At 44.4% G+C, this 15,177-nt stretch overlaps 1 protein-coding gene and 1 long non-coding RNA gene across 2 annotated transcripts; one reads left to right on the top strand and one right to left on the bottom strand.

Annotated features, from left to right (window-relative positions):
- Positions 1–314: 314 nt before the first annotated feature.
- On the bottom strand, positions 315–1,996 carry LOC115089359 (transmembrane protein 151B-like). Its single transcript, XM_029597448.1, has 2 exons — positions 1,985–1,996; positions 315–1,748 (listed from the first exon to the last, which is right to left on the bottom strand). The coding sequence occupies exons 1-2, from the start codon at positions 1,994–1,996 to the stop codon at positions 315–317; spliced, it is 1,446 nt and encodes a 481-aa protein (XP_029453308.1).
- A 2,607-nt stretch (positions 1,997–4,603) lies between these two features.
- LOC115089335 lies at positions 4,604–14,800 on the top strand. Its single transcript, XR_003856081.1, has 3 exons — positions 4,604–4,650; positions 4,779–4,888; positions 14,050–14,800. It is a non-coding gene; the product is annotated as an uncharacterized LOC115089335 (long non-coding RNA).
- Positions 14,801–15,177: the final 377 nt, after the last annotated feature.

The raw sequence follows: 15,177 nt of genomic DNA, 5'->3' as shown, positions 1-15,177 counted from the left end.
TTTAAAGCTCCCTGGTTTAAGGCATTGGATAAATGCCAAAAGAAAGAAAGAAAAGGTGAGTTAGGGTTCTCAGGAAATAAGAACAGCACCTTGATTCTTCATCTGAATGGATATTCTTTGGTGAAGGGGAAAGGTAAAGTTGTGGAAAATTCTTTGCAGAATAGGAGAGAGGTGGAAGTATTCCTTCCACTTGATGTGCTCTAGGCCAGTAGGGATGGGATAGATTGTGGTCTCCTTTCAGTCATTGCATACTCTATTGCTAACTGAGGAAGAGCCTCCCCCTACTTCCCAAATATATACGAAAGGAAAATCTGTCACAAAGATGTCTCTAGGCAAGAAGAACGACTAATGTAGAAGTGTCTCCCATCGCAACCATCAGGTCGGTGGACAATAAGCACAGGGAAAAAGCGGGCATCATAGTATGTTGGTGGGTTTTCATTGATGGCCAGCTCACTAGAGTAAGAGCAGCACTGCTCATCTTGGCAACCTCGTTCTGCAATGCTGCTGCTATGGCTCCTCCAAAGGCCTGTCCTGTGGGAGCCATGCACCCGGCACAGGGAAAAGTGGCTGGTGTTGAGAGAGAGCCGGGATTGACCTCCAATACTGCTATGGAAGGCATGGCGAGAGAAGATAGAGGAACTGCTGGATGCTCCATTGCACCGTTCACATCTCCGCAAAATACCACTGTATGAACACGCTGTGTAGCTTGTGCATATAGCTGAGTCTGTCAGATCCATTAGAACAGCCTCAGAGTAACTAGGAATCAGCTGTCGATTGGTGCAAATATGCCACTCCAGCTCCGTGCTGTCCAGGGTGTTGACTCTGGGCATGTGGCGCCTGTAGATGGGGTCCTCATTCATAGCAGGAGCTGTATATTCAAGCCCAAGTAATTTCTCCACATGATAGTGGACATAAGCAGTCCGAGACTCTATTAGAACACGTAGTGGCCAAGAGAGCATCATCACAGAAGCTACCCAGAAGGTGTAGTGAGACACATACCATGGGAGGTGTTCTGGATCAACATATGCCATCATGAGTTCTTTGAAGTCCACATTTTTTAGCTGCATGCCTTCCCTGGCCTCCATGTAATCATCCAGACCCTCAATTTCTGTGAAGAAATGAGCACGCTGAGCCAGGTAGCAGTTCTCAGATTCAGTATTGGCAAAACTGAAGCATTTGGTGAATCTCAGCTTAGTGGCTGCATGGCATTCTAGGTCCAGCAACTTCTTAGAGATGTCTTTCACTCCACAGTGAGAGTATTCAAACTCTGCTTCAGCTACGTGGGTATTGACCCTTTCATGGTAGACTTGTGTAGTTGTATAGGCATCCCCATTGCGATAGCGAGTTACTTGCCTGGTGCGTCGGACAAAATGGTAACTGATTGCTTTCCACCAGATGCATGGGGTGGCTTGTTGCATACGGTGTATGCGGTCATAGACACTATTGACATCAGCCTTCAACTGTAGCTCACTCTTAGCATGGCAGTGCCAACATTCTACCAGGTAGACCACATACAGCATAGTTAGGAATGCTAATGGAATATAGACATAGCCATCAGAGCAGGGACTGTCATGGTAGATCAAAGATTTTCCCTTGAAAGAACTGTCAAAGCTGAGCTTGGTGACTCGGGCCAGCTGGCACCACACTACTGCTCCCAGGCAGCCATACATGAGGATGGAGAGTAGGAGGCATTTCCAGTGGGATTCTCGACACATGGAGGCACTCAGAGACTGCTTGTCTGGACGTTGCTAGGAATTAAATAACAAGAAGGAGAGATGGAGATAGCAATGGGGAAAGAAGGAAAAGAAAGGATGGAGAAGAAGAATGTGATAGGTGAAAGAAGACAGCATGACAAAAGGGGAGAGAGAAAGTGAATATAGAGAAAGAGGGAAAGAGAACAAAATGAGACAAAAATGAATTGAGAAACAAATGGAGGACAAAAGAGAAAATAACTCTACATCAATATTATCATTTCAGACAATACCTGAAAAATCATATTCACTAAAAACTTACAAACTAGGATTTTCTGCAAGGCTACCTCCTAAGTTTTGCCCGACTTACTTTACTTGTAGCAAAACCTGAACAAGGAATAGGTATATCCAAAAGGAAGCCTAGTTCCTAAATTTGGAGGATTATTCTTAAATATAAAATTCATTTGAATTATAATTTTGTTTGAATTAAGTCACAAAATGACTGGATGAATACAGCTGTAAAACACAAGTGTACAGATTGTACCGTAGGAATGACATACTGAGAAGATATATCTATGCAATTAAAGACTTTTAAATTCAATAACACCATAATTTCAGTACATACATGGGTCACATTTAAAGAACACACAAATATTACTATGATAAATATCATAGGACTTGTATTATAAAATATCTTTCGAGACAATCTCCTTACACACCAATGCAACTTTCTCATTGATTGTGAATTTTATCATGGCTGAGTTAAAACTGGCAAGGATTTTCAAGATGGGCCAAGTCAAGGAGCCAAACATGAGTCAAATCAAATTGATTAGCACAGAAGAAGCCAGCCCCCATGGCTTGCCTATAGTGCTCCATATTGCATTGCAGGAAAATGTGGTCCAGCATGGTTGGTGGAACTTGAATCCGTTACGGAGGTGAGCCACTCAAGCATTGGGAGTAAGGGAGTGGGAAGGAAAGGTGGGTACTGCTACTATGGTAAACCCTGCTGGCAGAATTGCTGAGGGGTTTAGTCTCAGAGCAGACTTCCTTTCCAGCTCTTCATCAGTAAGGGATCTTGAGCTGCCTGAGCAGATCATCTGGGAAGGTGAGGGGGGGGGAATGTGTTAGAAAGGGAGAAATGGAGACAAATTATGAGGAAAAAAATCAACATGGAATCCTTAATAATAATAAAACAAACCGTTTTCCAACCTCTAGTGTGATTTATGCTCTCTGCTAATTCCTTCTTTTATTGCATGCCTTCTCTTTCCAGACTTTTCATTTCTGTCTTTCTCTTATTTCTTCAACTTCTATTCTTTGTCCCCTTTCTCCAGTTCTGGGTGTCTATCTCTATCAGTGTCCATCTACCCTTCCCTAACTTTCCACCATCTCTCTCTCTTCCCATCCCATCCTGTTTCTTCATCTCGTCCTTCTTTCCTTCCTCTGCCCTCCCCAGTTCCCTGAACTCACCTCCCTTTCCTTGTTTCCTGCCACAGCTTTCTTCTTTCCTTTCTCATTGCTTCCTTCCTGTTATTTCTGTTTATCTACTTCCCTTCTATCTCCTTTCCTCTCCTAGTTTTCTTCCTCTTCTTCCTTTGCTTTTTGCCTTCTTTCCCTTGTTTCCTACCCTTCCCTTTCCTGTCCTTTTTTCGCTTTTCCCTCCCACCCTTTGCTTCCTTCACCCTCCTCTATGTAACCTGATTGTTCCTGTTATCTGGCTCACTGATTTAGTTTGAGCCGTGAAGAGGCAGTAGCCCATGATGTTCTTGTGCTGCCAGGAATTTTTCTCCAGCATTCAAGAAGCCATGTGACTCAGTTTTATTATCTCAGTAGTACAATGCCAGCTGCTGTATGAGGCTGGCAGGAAACAAGACCTGAGAAGGCAGCTATAGTAGGGCTTGATAAAGAGCTGAAGGTGGGAGTGTGGCTACAAATCAAAAGAGGGAGGTGAGGCAGGAGCACCAGGAAGAGGCAGTAAGTATAGATGTGAAGACTAACCCTTTACTACCTGCTATTGATTTGTGTAGACAACTGTTGAGCCAAGCCAGAGGAAGGGAATGGTGTGAGGTCTACCAAATTTCACTTGATTCCACATCAAACAGAAGAACAGAAGACTTCCAGTAGGTGCATGAAAAGTTCTCAGCCTTTAGATAGGGAAATATAACTTTTTTTGGGGGTGGCAGTTTCTTCCTATCCTATTTTTAAATTCCAGCTCATCCAGTATCTGCCTTCATTGGGACTACAATGCCACGAGCCTTCATTTGCAATCAGGGGCTTAGGGCGACTCCTTAAGTTGGTGATGCACCAGCAGTTTGCTGTTGCCATGTGATTCAATAACAAATTAGATCTGGTGGCCAAGTGAAGTGAGGGGGTGGTCTGTTCTGAGGTCGAGGCAGACAAAAGACAAGGGTGAAGTCCAGTTCTGTTCTGAGGTCGAGGTGGACAAAAGACAAGGGTGAAGTCCAGTTCTGTTCTGAGGTCGAAGCGGACAAAAGACAAGGGTGAAGTCAAGTTCTGTTCTGAGACTGAGGCAGGCAGAAGACAAGGGTAAAGCACATTTCTGTTCTGAGGTCGAGGCGGACAAAAGACAAGGGTGAAGTCCAGTTCTGTTCTGAGGTCAAGGCATGAGGTACCAGAGGAGGAGATGCGAGGCACAAGGGAACTGAGACCGAGTGACAAGGGAGAACTGGAAGACACACAGGGAACAAAAACACAAAAGTAAGCAGGAACCAGGGAAACTGGAAAACGCAGGCAACTAGGACTGCAAGGAGCAGGGAACCTATTGTGAAGGCACGGGCATGCTGGAGTGACGGAGTTTAAATGATCCACTGGTAATGTCATCTCCCGGCACTGCAGCCAGGTTTCTGCCATGACGCCAAGAAAAGCAGAAGACAGGTGCCCATGGGCACTTAGGAAGCAGCAGCTGGTGGGGAGCTAACAGTGTTCTGTCGTTGGAAGTGGGGTAGGTGAAGCCGGCTGCGGGACAGCCCTGCATAACAAGAGTCTGAAAACTACATTTAGCTTGGTGGAGATTTTTGTGAAAGAGAAGGAATTTTCATGTAAACAAATCCATTTTTTTTTTTTTACCAGATGCCATAAATCACCTTGGAGATCTGGAGGAGAAAGTGCCAACCGAATGAAAAGAGAGGAATCAAGATGAGTTCAGGAAGGAGAGAGCAGAACTTCATCTTTAAAGACAGGTACCTGGGATTGTCCCTGATGAATACGGGATCCCTAGGTCCATTTACTCAAATAAACCATTTCCATAAACTTTTGGGAAAACCTTGTGCTTAAGGAGAATGCTACATTGTAACTGAACCATAGGAATCATATTCTGTAAGGATTTCATTTCTAATAAAATACTTGAAGTGATGATAGTCTGATAAGAACATAAGAACATGCCATACTGGGTCAGACCAAGGGTCCATCAAGCCCAGCATCCTGTTTCTAACAGTGGCCAATTCAGGCCTTAAGTACCTGGCAAGTACCCAAAAACTAAGTCTATTCCATGTTACCGTTGCTAGTAATAGCAGTGGCTATTTTCTAAGACAACTTAATTAATAGCAGGTAATGGACTTCTCCTCCAAGAACTGAAAGATACCATGTACAATCTTTCAGTAAAATGACTCTTCTTTTGGAACACCAATTACTGTGTGAGTGATTATTCAATATTTAACACTGTTACCAAGTCACAAACCTAAGGGTCTAGGAGAGATTTCTATTCCAACTCCCTGTTCGGAATGAATCCGGAGCTGCACTAGAGAGCACCAGATCCCAGGAGTTCCTTAGTGATCCCTCATCAATGGAGGGGCAGAGGTGGGAGAAGAGGGTGGGGACAGGGCCACGCAAGTATTGAAAGAGTACCCATAGAAAAGAAGGGAGTAGTCAGTGTGGGTGGCCAAGGACATGGGTTGAATCCTGGGCCAGGCCTATGCTCTCATCCCAGCCAGAGATGGGGGATGCTTGGAGGCAGGATTCACAGCCTCTAGAAGGGTGAGAGGGGGGAAGGAATCTTAGATATTGTTCAACAGTGACATCTAGTGTCCAGACTTAGGGTTCACGTTAGCCAGGTTCTAGAAGGAGGCATAGTCTGTGGCTCTTGGCCAAGGATGTTACTATGATGGCCGGGTAGTGTTTGAAGGATGTACATATAACCCTTTTTCCATGGATTTGTACTTTTTCCAAGAGCACACAAAAGTATTTGTTTCTGGGGCTGTCTCCACTAACTCTTTCCCCCCTTCTGTTTGTCCAAGGTGTGTGTTTTTTCTCTGCAGGTGCAGGCAAACCCTCTTGGCCCAGGTGGTGTGTTGACTTTCCTTTCTGTGTGTGTATTACTATCACTCTCTGTTTCCTTCTGTGAAGCTGTGTTGCAGGGACAAACAGGCTGGACAGAGATTGGGTTTAAATTAAATTTACTGATTCTTCAACATGAAACCAATGTCCAATAATCAATTCAAACAAGTGAGATTACAGCTGTCTTTCTTACAAGGGTCCCTCTTTCTCTGGGTATGTGTCCCTTCTCTGAAATTCCTGGGATGAGGCTTATCACTCCTTTTCTGAGTATATAAACTATCCCAGTGGGCCAGGGAAATCCTATAAGTGAGGGGATACTTTTAGTCCCAGAAAAATCCTACCTGTGTCCAAAGGTTCAGTCTCTTTCATCCAGCCTGTGTCCTGGTCCCTTAGGGAGGAGATCTAGTTGTGGGTTCCCAGATCTTGCTCCTTCTTCCTGAACTTCTGATGACTGTGACCTATCTGAAGAAAATGTGGCACCCCCTTGGGTCAGCCACTAGATGGCCCTAGGTCCCTGCTTAGAACATAAACATCTCTGTGAACTTTCCATTCTCTTCAGCCCCTCCCAACCTGGAGGGCTGGGATTGGTTGCCTCAGCCTATTTAGTGAAGCTAGTTTAATATTCAGTGTGGTCATTTTGAGTTAGCCTCAGAGAAGTAAGGACGTTGTTTTTTCTTATCCCTGGTGAGGCCTCTTTGCCTCATCGTGAAATTTATTTTAGAGGTTTCTCACAGTGCACTCCCTGCCAGAGGATGGCCCTCATATTTTTGCAGTGAGATGGATTTCTGCTGGATCCCTTTTGAGGACTCCCATCAAAGGGCTAAAGACCCTAGTTGAGAAAAGCACTAATGACAGTAACCAACAGCATGAGATTTTTGATGGCTAAAATGTATCCTGCTTTTAGAGGAGACTGCTGTTTAAACCTTGCACCCTTTGGAGAAGGCTCCCCTGGGCACAAAGGACAAGGGCTGATGACCTGTGAGCCCTAATCTACTCCCTAGATGGAGCAAGCAGCAGTGACAGTATAGCAGCAGTCACTGAGAGACTTTGTGCGGCAAGCAAGTATTCTGGTATTGTTTTATGGGGAAGATTTTTGTTGATCTACCCCTCCTCATGGGGATCCAGGGCTGGGATGGTCTGGCTCCCGATTGTCCAAGACTTTTCCTTCTGAGAAGTCACCTTTATCTAAATGTTGAAGAGACTGTGAAGATCTTTGGAGACCCCTGCAGATCTCCACCCCATGGAGTCAGGACACGGGCTGGCTGGCTGTGAATGAACATCTGAACCAAAGTAGGATTTTTCTGTGATACGGGGGATTCTACCCACCATAGGATTTCACTACAGCGCGGGGACAGTTTATACATTCAGAGTAAAAGTGGCAAGTTAAACCCCTAGGAGAGTAAGAGAAAGAACACCTACCCAGAAAAGAGAGGCATCTGTAACCATCATAGCTGTTTCTTTCCATTCTTGATAAACTGGACTTTACTTTGACTTTATAGAATCATTAAACTTTTATTTTAACACCCAGCATGATGTGCTGCCTGTTTGTCCCAGGATCTCACCCCTTGGGATCCACCTCTAACTATATACTGTAAGAGAGAAGCATACTACCACACGGACCATAAACTTCAGCTTCCCCCTTGGGAACAAAGAAAGAAGGGAAAAGCGCTAGCCAGAGCAGCCCCAAAGAATAAATACGTTTGGGAAATCCCCCAGTGAAGGGTTACAGAAAAGTCTGTTGAAAGATGGACCCAGGCTATTATAGCCCAGGCCCAAGGTGAGGAGGGGTGGATCAAATACCTCACAGCACAAAAGAAGAAAATTCTTGAATCCAGAAATTGTCACTCTGGAGTGTTACTGTCACTGCTGTTTCTTCTCACAGGGTGGCTCACAGGTCTCCAGCTCTCTGGCTCTCGGATCTGGGGGAATGACCATCACCAAAGGGTACAAAGCTTCACACCAGTCTATCCTAAAATTGAAAAATCTCAATATAGTCTCTCTCAAAAAGGAAGCAGATCCTTACAGGCAGGTTGTGCACTGAAAGGAATCTCCTCTAATGCAGAAAAATACCAAGTCAAGGTGATAGGCCCTTAACGAAGTTAACTCAACCTGATCACACTACTCCTACTCCTAGTCCTTCCCCCCCCCCCCTCCCACAAAGGCAGAGAACAAACCATTACAAACAACCTCAGAGGGAGATGCTGCAAAGAATGGTCTGTCCCTCTAGCTATCACCTACCAGGGCAGGGATCTAGGGCCATCTAGTGGATGACCGGGGGATCCCCATATAAAAATAGGAGAAAAGCCCTGTGTAGTTTCAAATGAAGGCTTATGGTGCTATAGTCCAGTAGAAACCGGTTCCAGTTGATCTGGAAGCCAAAAGGAGCAGGATGAAAGTGCTGGGCCCAAAAAACCTAAAACTATCATAGTAACAAATGGGTGCATGGCAGGGGCAACATTCAGAGACCGATTTTCTTCTGCCTGAGGAAGTGTGTAAAGGAGAAAGAGAGAGAGAAAATGGATGGAAAACATGAGACTGAAGAGATGTTGTGTGAGGTACACGTAGCTGGGAACTGGCCAGATCTGACCCAGGTTTAAAGACAAGGTCCAGGTTTTCTCAGGACCTGGGATTTGAGCTCATGACAGCAGAAGGAGTGGGTAGAGAAATAAATGGGAAGAAAGAGGAATGGCACTGCAGCGGGAAGAAAGGAGTGCCAGACCACCCCCAAGGAATTTGGCAGTGCAGTGAGGGAGAGGAAAAGAGAAAGAAGTAGCAGTAGCCCAGCACTTCTGAGAGGAGGAGAAGCCTGGGCAAGAATAGACTGCTGATGGCAATCTTGACTTGAGTCCCTTTACCTACAGGTGCTACCCGCTGGTATCAGGGCCGGTGCAAGGGTATTGGGTGCCCTAGGCGACCCTTGTGCTGCCGCCGCCACCCCCCCCCCCCCGGTCGTGTCCCCCTTCCCTGTTTCGGCGCCGACTGTGAGCTTCTCAGGGCGCTTGTGGCACCACGTGGCTGCTCTTCGGCGCTCCCTATGGCTTGGCACCCTAGGCGACTGCCGAAGTTTGACTAATGGACGCACTGGCCCTGGCTGGTATATAAAGGAGCCTCGGCATCTAATTTTTCTGCCAGTAATCATATGAGAAGGGCCCGACTGAAAGATCTGGCAAAAGAAGGAGAAGAGAGTGCACAGAAGAGAGTGCAAAAGAAGGAGAAAGATCTGGCAAAAGAAGGAGAAGCAAGTCACTTTGTTTACACAATAATTGAAATGGTAATTATTTTGGCCAAAGCTTTAATTTCCTGCAGTTTCTGGAAAGAAAACATTTGACAAACATAAAAGAGAAAGACTTCAGCAAAATAACACCGTAGGACTGAAAGTGCTAAATTTAAGAACCAAGCAAATTCACCAGGGTACTTCTGGCTCAAGCTCTAACTTAAGCCCTGGCTGGTACAGTCTTTTTCTGTGGAATTGTTTTTCTCTTCCAGAGGATGCAGGAAGCTAAATCCTTGGGCAAAAGATGTGCTGTTGCAAAACTGTGCAAGTAAACTGACTCACGGGTCTTTAAACTCTTGTTACTCAACTTTTGCCTGAAACTTTGCTCAGATCCTGGGCAGCATTTATTTATTTATTTATTTATTTGTTATTCTTTTATATACTGACATTCGATGTGAGATATCACATCGGTTTACACTCAGGTACTGGAAGTATTTCCCTATCCCCAGAGGGCTTACAATCTAAGTTTGTACCTGAGGCAATGGAGGGTAAAGTGACTTGCCCAAGGTCACAAGGAGCATTCTATGTCCACGGTGACTGCGTTATTGATGCCTCATCCTGGAGAGAAAGAAGTCTGCCCTTGTTCTAGCTTAGCTCTGAACCTACACAAAAATTTGGTGGCACTATTCTAAATGTCTAGTACACCTTGTGTCACTATCTAAATAACTTCAAGGCACAATTATACAATGAAGGCATACAATCCAGTAATCTATCTGATTTATGTATCTATGCAACAATTTATTATAAACTCAAACAGTACATATAATTATACTTTTTTTTTTTTACAATTCATAACATCACCATTTCAAAACCCACAATTTAAAAAAAACAAAAAACCTTGACAAGGGTTCCTTGTTTCACCTTAAACCAACTTCTTCAGGGGACTATATCACTCAGATTAATAACAAAAGATTACAAACACCATTTAACACACATAATTACAATACTGTACATATAACAATAGAACTAAACAATAATCCACCATACAATTTTCCATTTCACATATAATACACATCAATCTTATTCCAATTAAAAAAAAAGCATCAATTCAGCAACGTGTGGTATTAGTGGGCTATTATATATATATTATTTCTAAGGTTTTTTCAATGTGCACAACAATATTGCACAAAGTAGTAACAGAGATCTAGACAGTTTACAATCTGTTGTCTGTCATAATCAATTAAACTGTGCTTTGTTTTTTTTTATTAAATATGCCTAGAAAAACAAAATTGTATTGAAAATGGAAGGTTCTTTTTCGAAATAAAGAAAAAGACAGGAGGTGGGAAATTTTTGCAAAGGAGATTAAAATGCAGTACCCAGGAATTCAAAAAAACAGAGTGGAAAAAGTGGTCAAAAAATTTTAATTCATGAAATTTCAAGCATTAATTTTTTGGATGCAGAAACTCTCATACATACTGAAAATGTATCATACCTCTGATGTTATAATCCTAAACCTTTTTTCTTGCTCATATTGGGACCAATGTAATAAAACCTGTACCAAAACCAGCACCAGATTTTAGCGACAATTTTTAATACTGCACGCATTAAAAACATGCCACCCTGCTCAATGCTATAAACAAGTGGCATGCAAATGAAACCAGTGCTAAGAATCTGTCATAAACCCAAAAAGCATGCCAAAACCAGTGTTAAAACCAACATGCAGAAAATCATGGTAAAAACCAGCGCTAGTTTGAAAAATTCTGCCATGTTCCCCACAGGTTGATAAAAGTGACCTAGGCTGATCTGTGGTGTGACTGGTGGTGCACAGATGTTTTCTTGCATGGAAATAAAAGGCAGCCTCTTCCGGAGCCATTTTGTCAGTGTTGGATGATGTTAGGCGAGCTCTGGATTAGGCGTTGGAGGTTTTCTTGGTATTGAAGTTGTTGGTTGTTCAATTGCAATTGCTGAGTGGTATATTTTGTGCTACTTATTTTTCCTTGCTGTTTCACATCCTTTTGTCTTTGTCTGTGTTTTTGAGTGAATCTTTAGAGTGCATGTGATTGTTGGTCTGTGATTGTCTGTCTTTTTGCCCACATCTGTGTTTAGGTTCCTGAAAGAGCGGAGTTAGTATTCATGGCTGTGAAGAGAATGGAGCATGACAGAGGAGTGAATAAGTGTGACAGGTGTGTGAGTGGTGACAGAGAGGATAGGAAGAGTGTGGTGCATGAGTCAGTGGAGGGTAGCCAGGGAAGGGAGATGGGGGCGGAAGGAAAGTGGCATGCATGAGTTAGAGGGGGCAATTAGAGGGGGGAAGAAAAGAAAGCAGATGGAGGTGTCAGAGCAAGGGAAGGGGAGGGGGAAGAGAAGCAGGTAGTGGGAGTAGTGCTCAGGGAACATAAGAACATAAGAAATGCCATACTGGGTCAGACCAAGGGTCCATCAAGCCCAGTATCCTGTTTCCAACAGTGGCCAATCCAAGTCACATGTACCTGGCAAGTACCCAAACATTAGATAGATCACAACCTACTATTGCTTATTAATTAATTACCATAGCAGTTTATGGATTTAACCTCTAGGAACTTATCCAAACCTTTTTTAAACCCAGTAACACTAACTGCTGAAACCATATCCTCTGGCAATGAATTCCAGAGCTTAACTATGTGCTGAGTGAAAATGAGCTACTTGCTAACTTCAGGGAGGAAGGGACCCACCCTGATTATCATCGGAGAGCAACAAGCAGGTGGGAACCAGCAGCCAGCAGCTGGAGAAAAAGCAGCATCAACATAATGTGTGCTTCATGGAGGGCTTCATGGAGGAAAAGAAGAATCTTCTGGTGCAGTGAGTCTGCGAGAAACACAATGCACTCTATGGATAAAAAACATCCTTGAAGAATAAGAGCAAGATCTGGAAGAGCATTGCCAAGGATGTCAGCAGCCTGTCAGTGAGGACCAGGATAGTGGAGCAGCTGAAGCATCAATGATGGGACACCAAGGTAGCTGTCAAGGCCAAGCTGGCTCTCATTGAGAGGTCCAAGTGCCAAATGGGAGGAGGTCCATCACATGAACTGTAGCTGATACTAGTGGAGGAGCTGGTCTGGGAGACTCTTCTGCAGGACTACTTTGCTGGTGTCCATTCTGGAAGAACTGATAGGAATGCTGCAGAAGTAGAGGTGAATATGGCGAGGAATGTATCTCTAGTGTGAGGAGTGTGACAGAGGGGGTTCAGAAGGTTGTAATAGTAATTGAGTCTGTCTTTTGTTATTTTCCCAAGTGATTATCAGCCAATGGCCATAAAGGAGACTGCCACTGAAGGTGAGGCTGAAGAGAACTAGCCAGAATCTCTTAATCCACCTTCAATAGAAACAACTGAGCAACTCACTGACAGTCTTCAGTTGCCAAGTGAGTCACTGGCACCTAATATACAAGAAGATGACAGTCAGATGGTTGAGCTCCACTTCGCATGGCCAGACATATCCATGATATCCATGATAGACACGGCAACAGTGTAGGTATCATTTCTATAGGCACCATTGTGGTTGACGGTGGGCTCCACACCATGGCATTCTCCCTCCAATAAGAACACCACTCTCTTGTGTTGGCCAAATTGCAGAATAGAAAGCTGCGAAACTGCTTGCAAGGCAGGAACTCATTGAGACCAGTGTGATAGCAGGATGGATAGCAATACACCAGGAGATGGAACACATGAGGAAGGAGATACATTGGATGCAGAGAGAGTCCAGACTGTCTGCCAGGGAGAATACTGCTGCAGCCAGTGTTTTAGCTAATCGAGTTAGAGCTTCATCTGATGACATTGTTGGTGTCCTACGAGGACTTGACTTGTCCATATGCAAAATGAACAGGACCCTTACCCGTGAGATCGGGATCATGTTTCCCCAGGAGGCAAGCTCATTGCCCAAATCTGAAACCACAGAATGCAGTAGCCCCCCATGCAGAGCCAGAGGTGAGAATCATGAACAGAAGCCATATCTTCAAGCAAGTTACCACCATGCTGAACTGGTCCTGACTTTAGCTGGATCCAACCCTACACTGGATTACAGATGACTCCATCTGGACCATGCTGGACCACTAATGACTGTTTCTGAACCTGGCCTAATGATAGCCCCAGGAACCACCTCCCATGGGAACAGCAACACAACCATTGTCAACTGCCATGCTGGTCTACCAATGACTGTCTCTGAATCCCATCTTGCCCATGCCAGACCAGTGACAACCCATGGAGAACAGCAAGACATCAGCTATCATCTGCCACACTGGACCACCACTGACTGTCTCTGAACCCCACTGCACTGTCTTATTAGAGCTGCATGGTGGGAGAGGCTTCATTTTCCAATGGTGCATTATCAGCACTCATCACTGCAATATGCAGGGCAGATGCTTCTTCCACTCAGACGCCTTGTCTCTATGCAGATGCTTCTGTCCCTCATCTCTAGCATTGCTCTACCCACCACCAATGCATGTCTCTTCTCTTTCCATGAATATTTATACTCCAGCATTACACAGCACTATTCTTGCTGGTTCTTCAGTGGGCTGGATGGCTTTAAACTTGCATTGCTTACTTTTTTTTCTCTTTTCCTTCTTTTTACAAGTGGGTGCCTCATTGGCACTTGTCACTTCAGTATGCAGAAATGGTGGTTGTGCTCCTGCTGCTCCTTCTGGCACAGATGCTTTTTCCACAGAGGGCACCTCATCTCTATGCAGATGCTTCTCCCCCCTTATCTCTGCCATCACTCAACTGCTACCAATGCTCATTTCTTCCCTTGCTGGTTCTCCGGTGGGCTGGATGATGTCACACTTACATTTCTCACAATTTTTTCTCTTTTCCTTTTCTTTTCAGTTGGATGCATCATCGGTGCTTATTGAAATAGTATGTGGAAATGGTGGTTGCGCTCCTGCTCTTCCCTCCAGTGCAGATGCTTCTTCCACTTGAATGCCTTATTTCTGCACAGATGCTTCTTCCACTCACCTAAGCCATCACTCACTGTGCTGCAGATGCTGGGCTCTTCCCCACATGTGACTATTTATGCACCGATAGTCCTGTGTACTCTTCTGTAAATCATTCAATCCTCATCAACCGTCTAAAGGAAATAGGCATTTCTGGCTCCGCACTCCTCTGGTTCAAATCCTTTCTTTACAACAGGTACTACAAAGTCAAAATAAATGACAAAGAATCCCACCCAGTCCCTTCTAAACAAGGAGTACCACAGGGTTCATCTCTCTCTCCTACCCTGTTTAATATTTATCTACTTCCGTTATGCCAATTACTCAACAGCCTCAACCTCACTCACTATATATATGCGGATGACGTGCAGATACTAATCCCCATCTCGGACCCCATCTCCACCACACTAAACTTCTGGAACAATTGCCTGCACTCCATAAATCGCCTTCTATCAAGTCTCAACCTGGTTCTCAATACATCCAAAACCGAACTCCTTGTCATCTCCCCCAGTGATAATAACCCCGTTGCCAACAACGCAACCATACCACTAGCAACCCAGGTGAGAGATCTTGGAGCAACCCTAGACTCAAGATTGAACTTTAAAAAGTTCATTAATACCACAACTAAAGAATGCTTCTTCAAGCTACAGGTCCTAAAACAACTAAGACCACTACTACACTTCCATGATTTCCGTTCAGTTCTTCAAGCCATTCTATTTTCTAAAATTGATTACTGTAATGCACTACTACTCGGTCTCCCCGCCTCTTCCACTAAACCTCTACAGATGCTACAAAATGCAGTGGCTAGGATCCTTACAAACTCACGTCGTAAGGACCACATCACTCCAGTCCTAAAAATCCTACACTGGCTTCCTATCCACTATAGAATACTTTTCAAGACTCTTACTATTATCCACAAATCGGTCTACCAACAATCCTCACTCCAACTCTCCATCCCGCTGGAACTTCATGCCTCCACAAGGCCGATCAGATCAGCATACAAAGGCTTTCTCCAGGCTCCCCC

This window comes from Rhinatrema bivittatum, chromosome 4, assembly GCF_901001135.1.
Source record: "Rhinatrema bivittatum chromosome 4, aRhiBiv1.1, whole genome shotgun sequence".
NCBI classification, from domain to species: Eukaryota; Metazoa; Chordata; class Amphibia; order Gymnophiona; family Rhinatrematidae; genus Rhinatrema; species Rhinatrema bivittatum.
The sequence above is the reverse complement of the archived record's forward strand: the minus strand, read 5'-3'. Positions and strand labels throughout refer to the sequence as shown.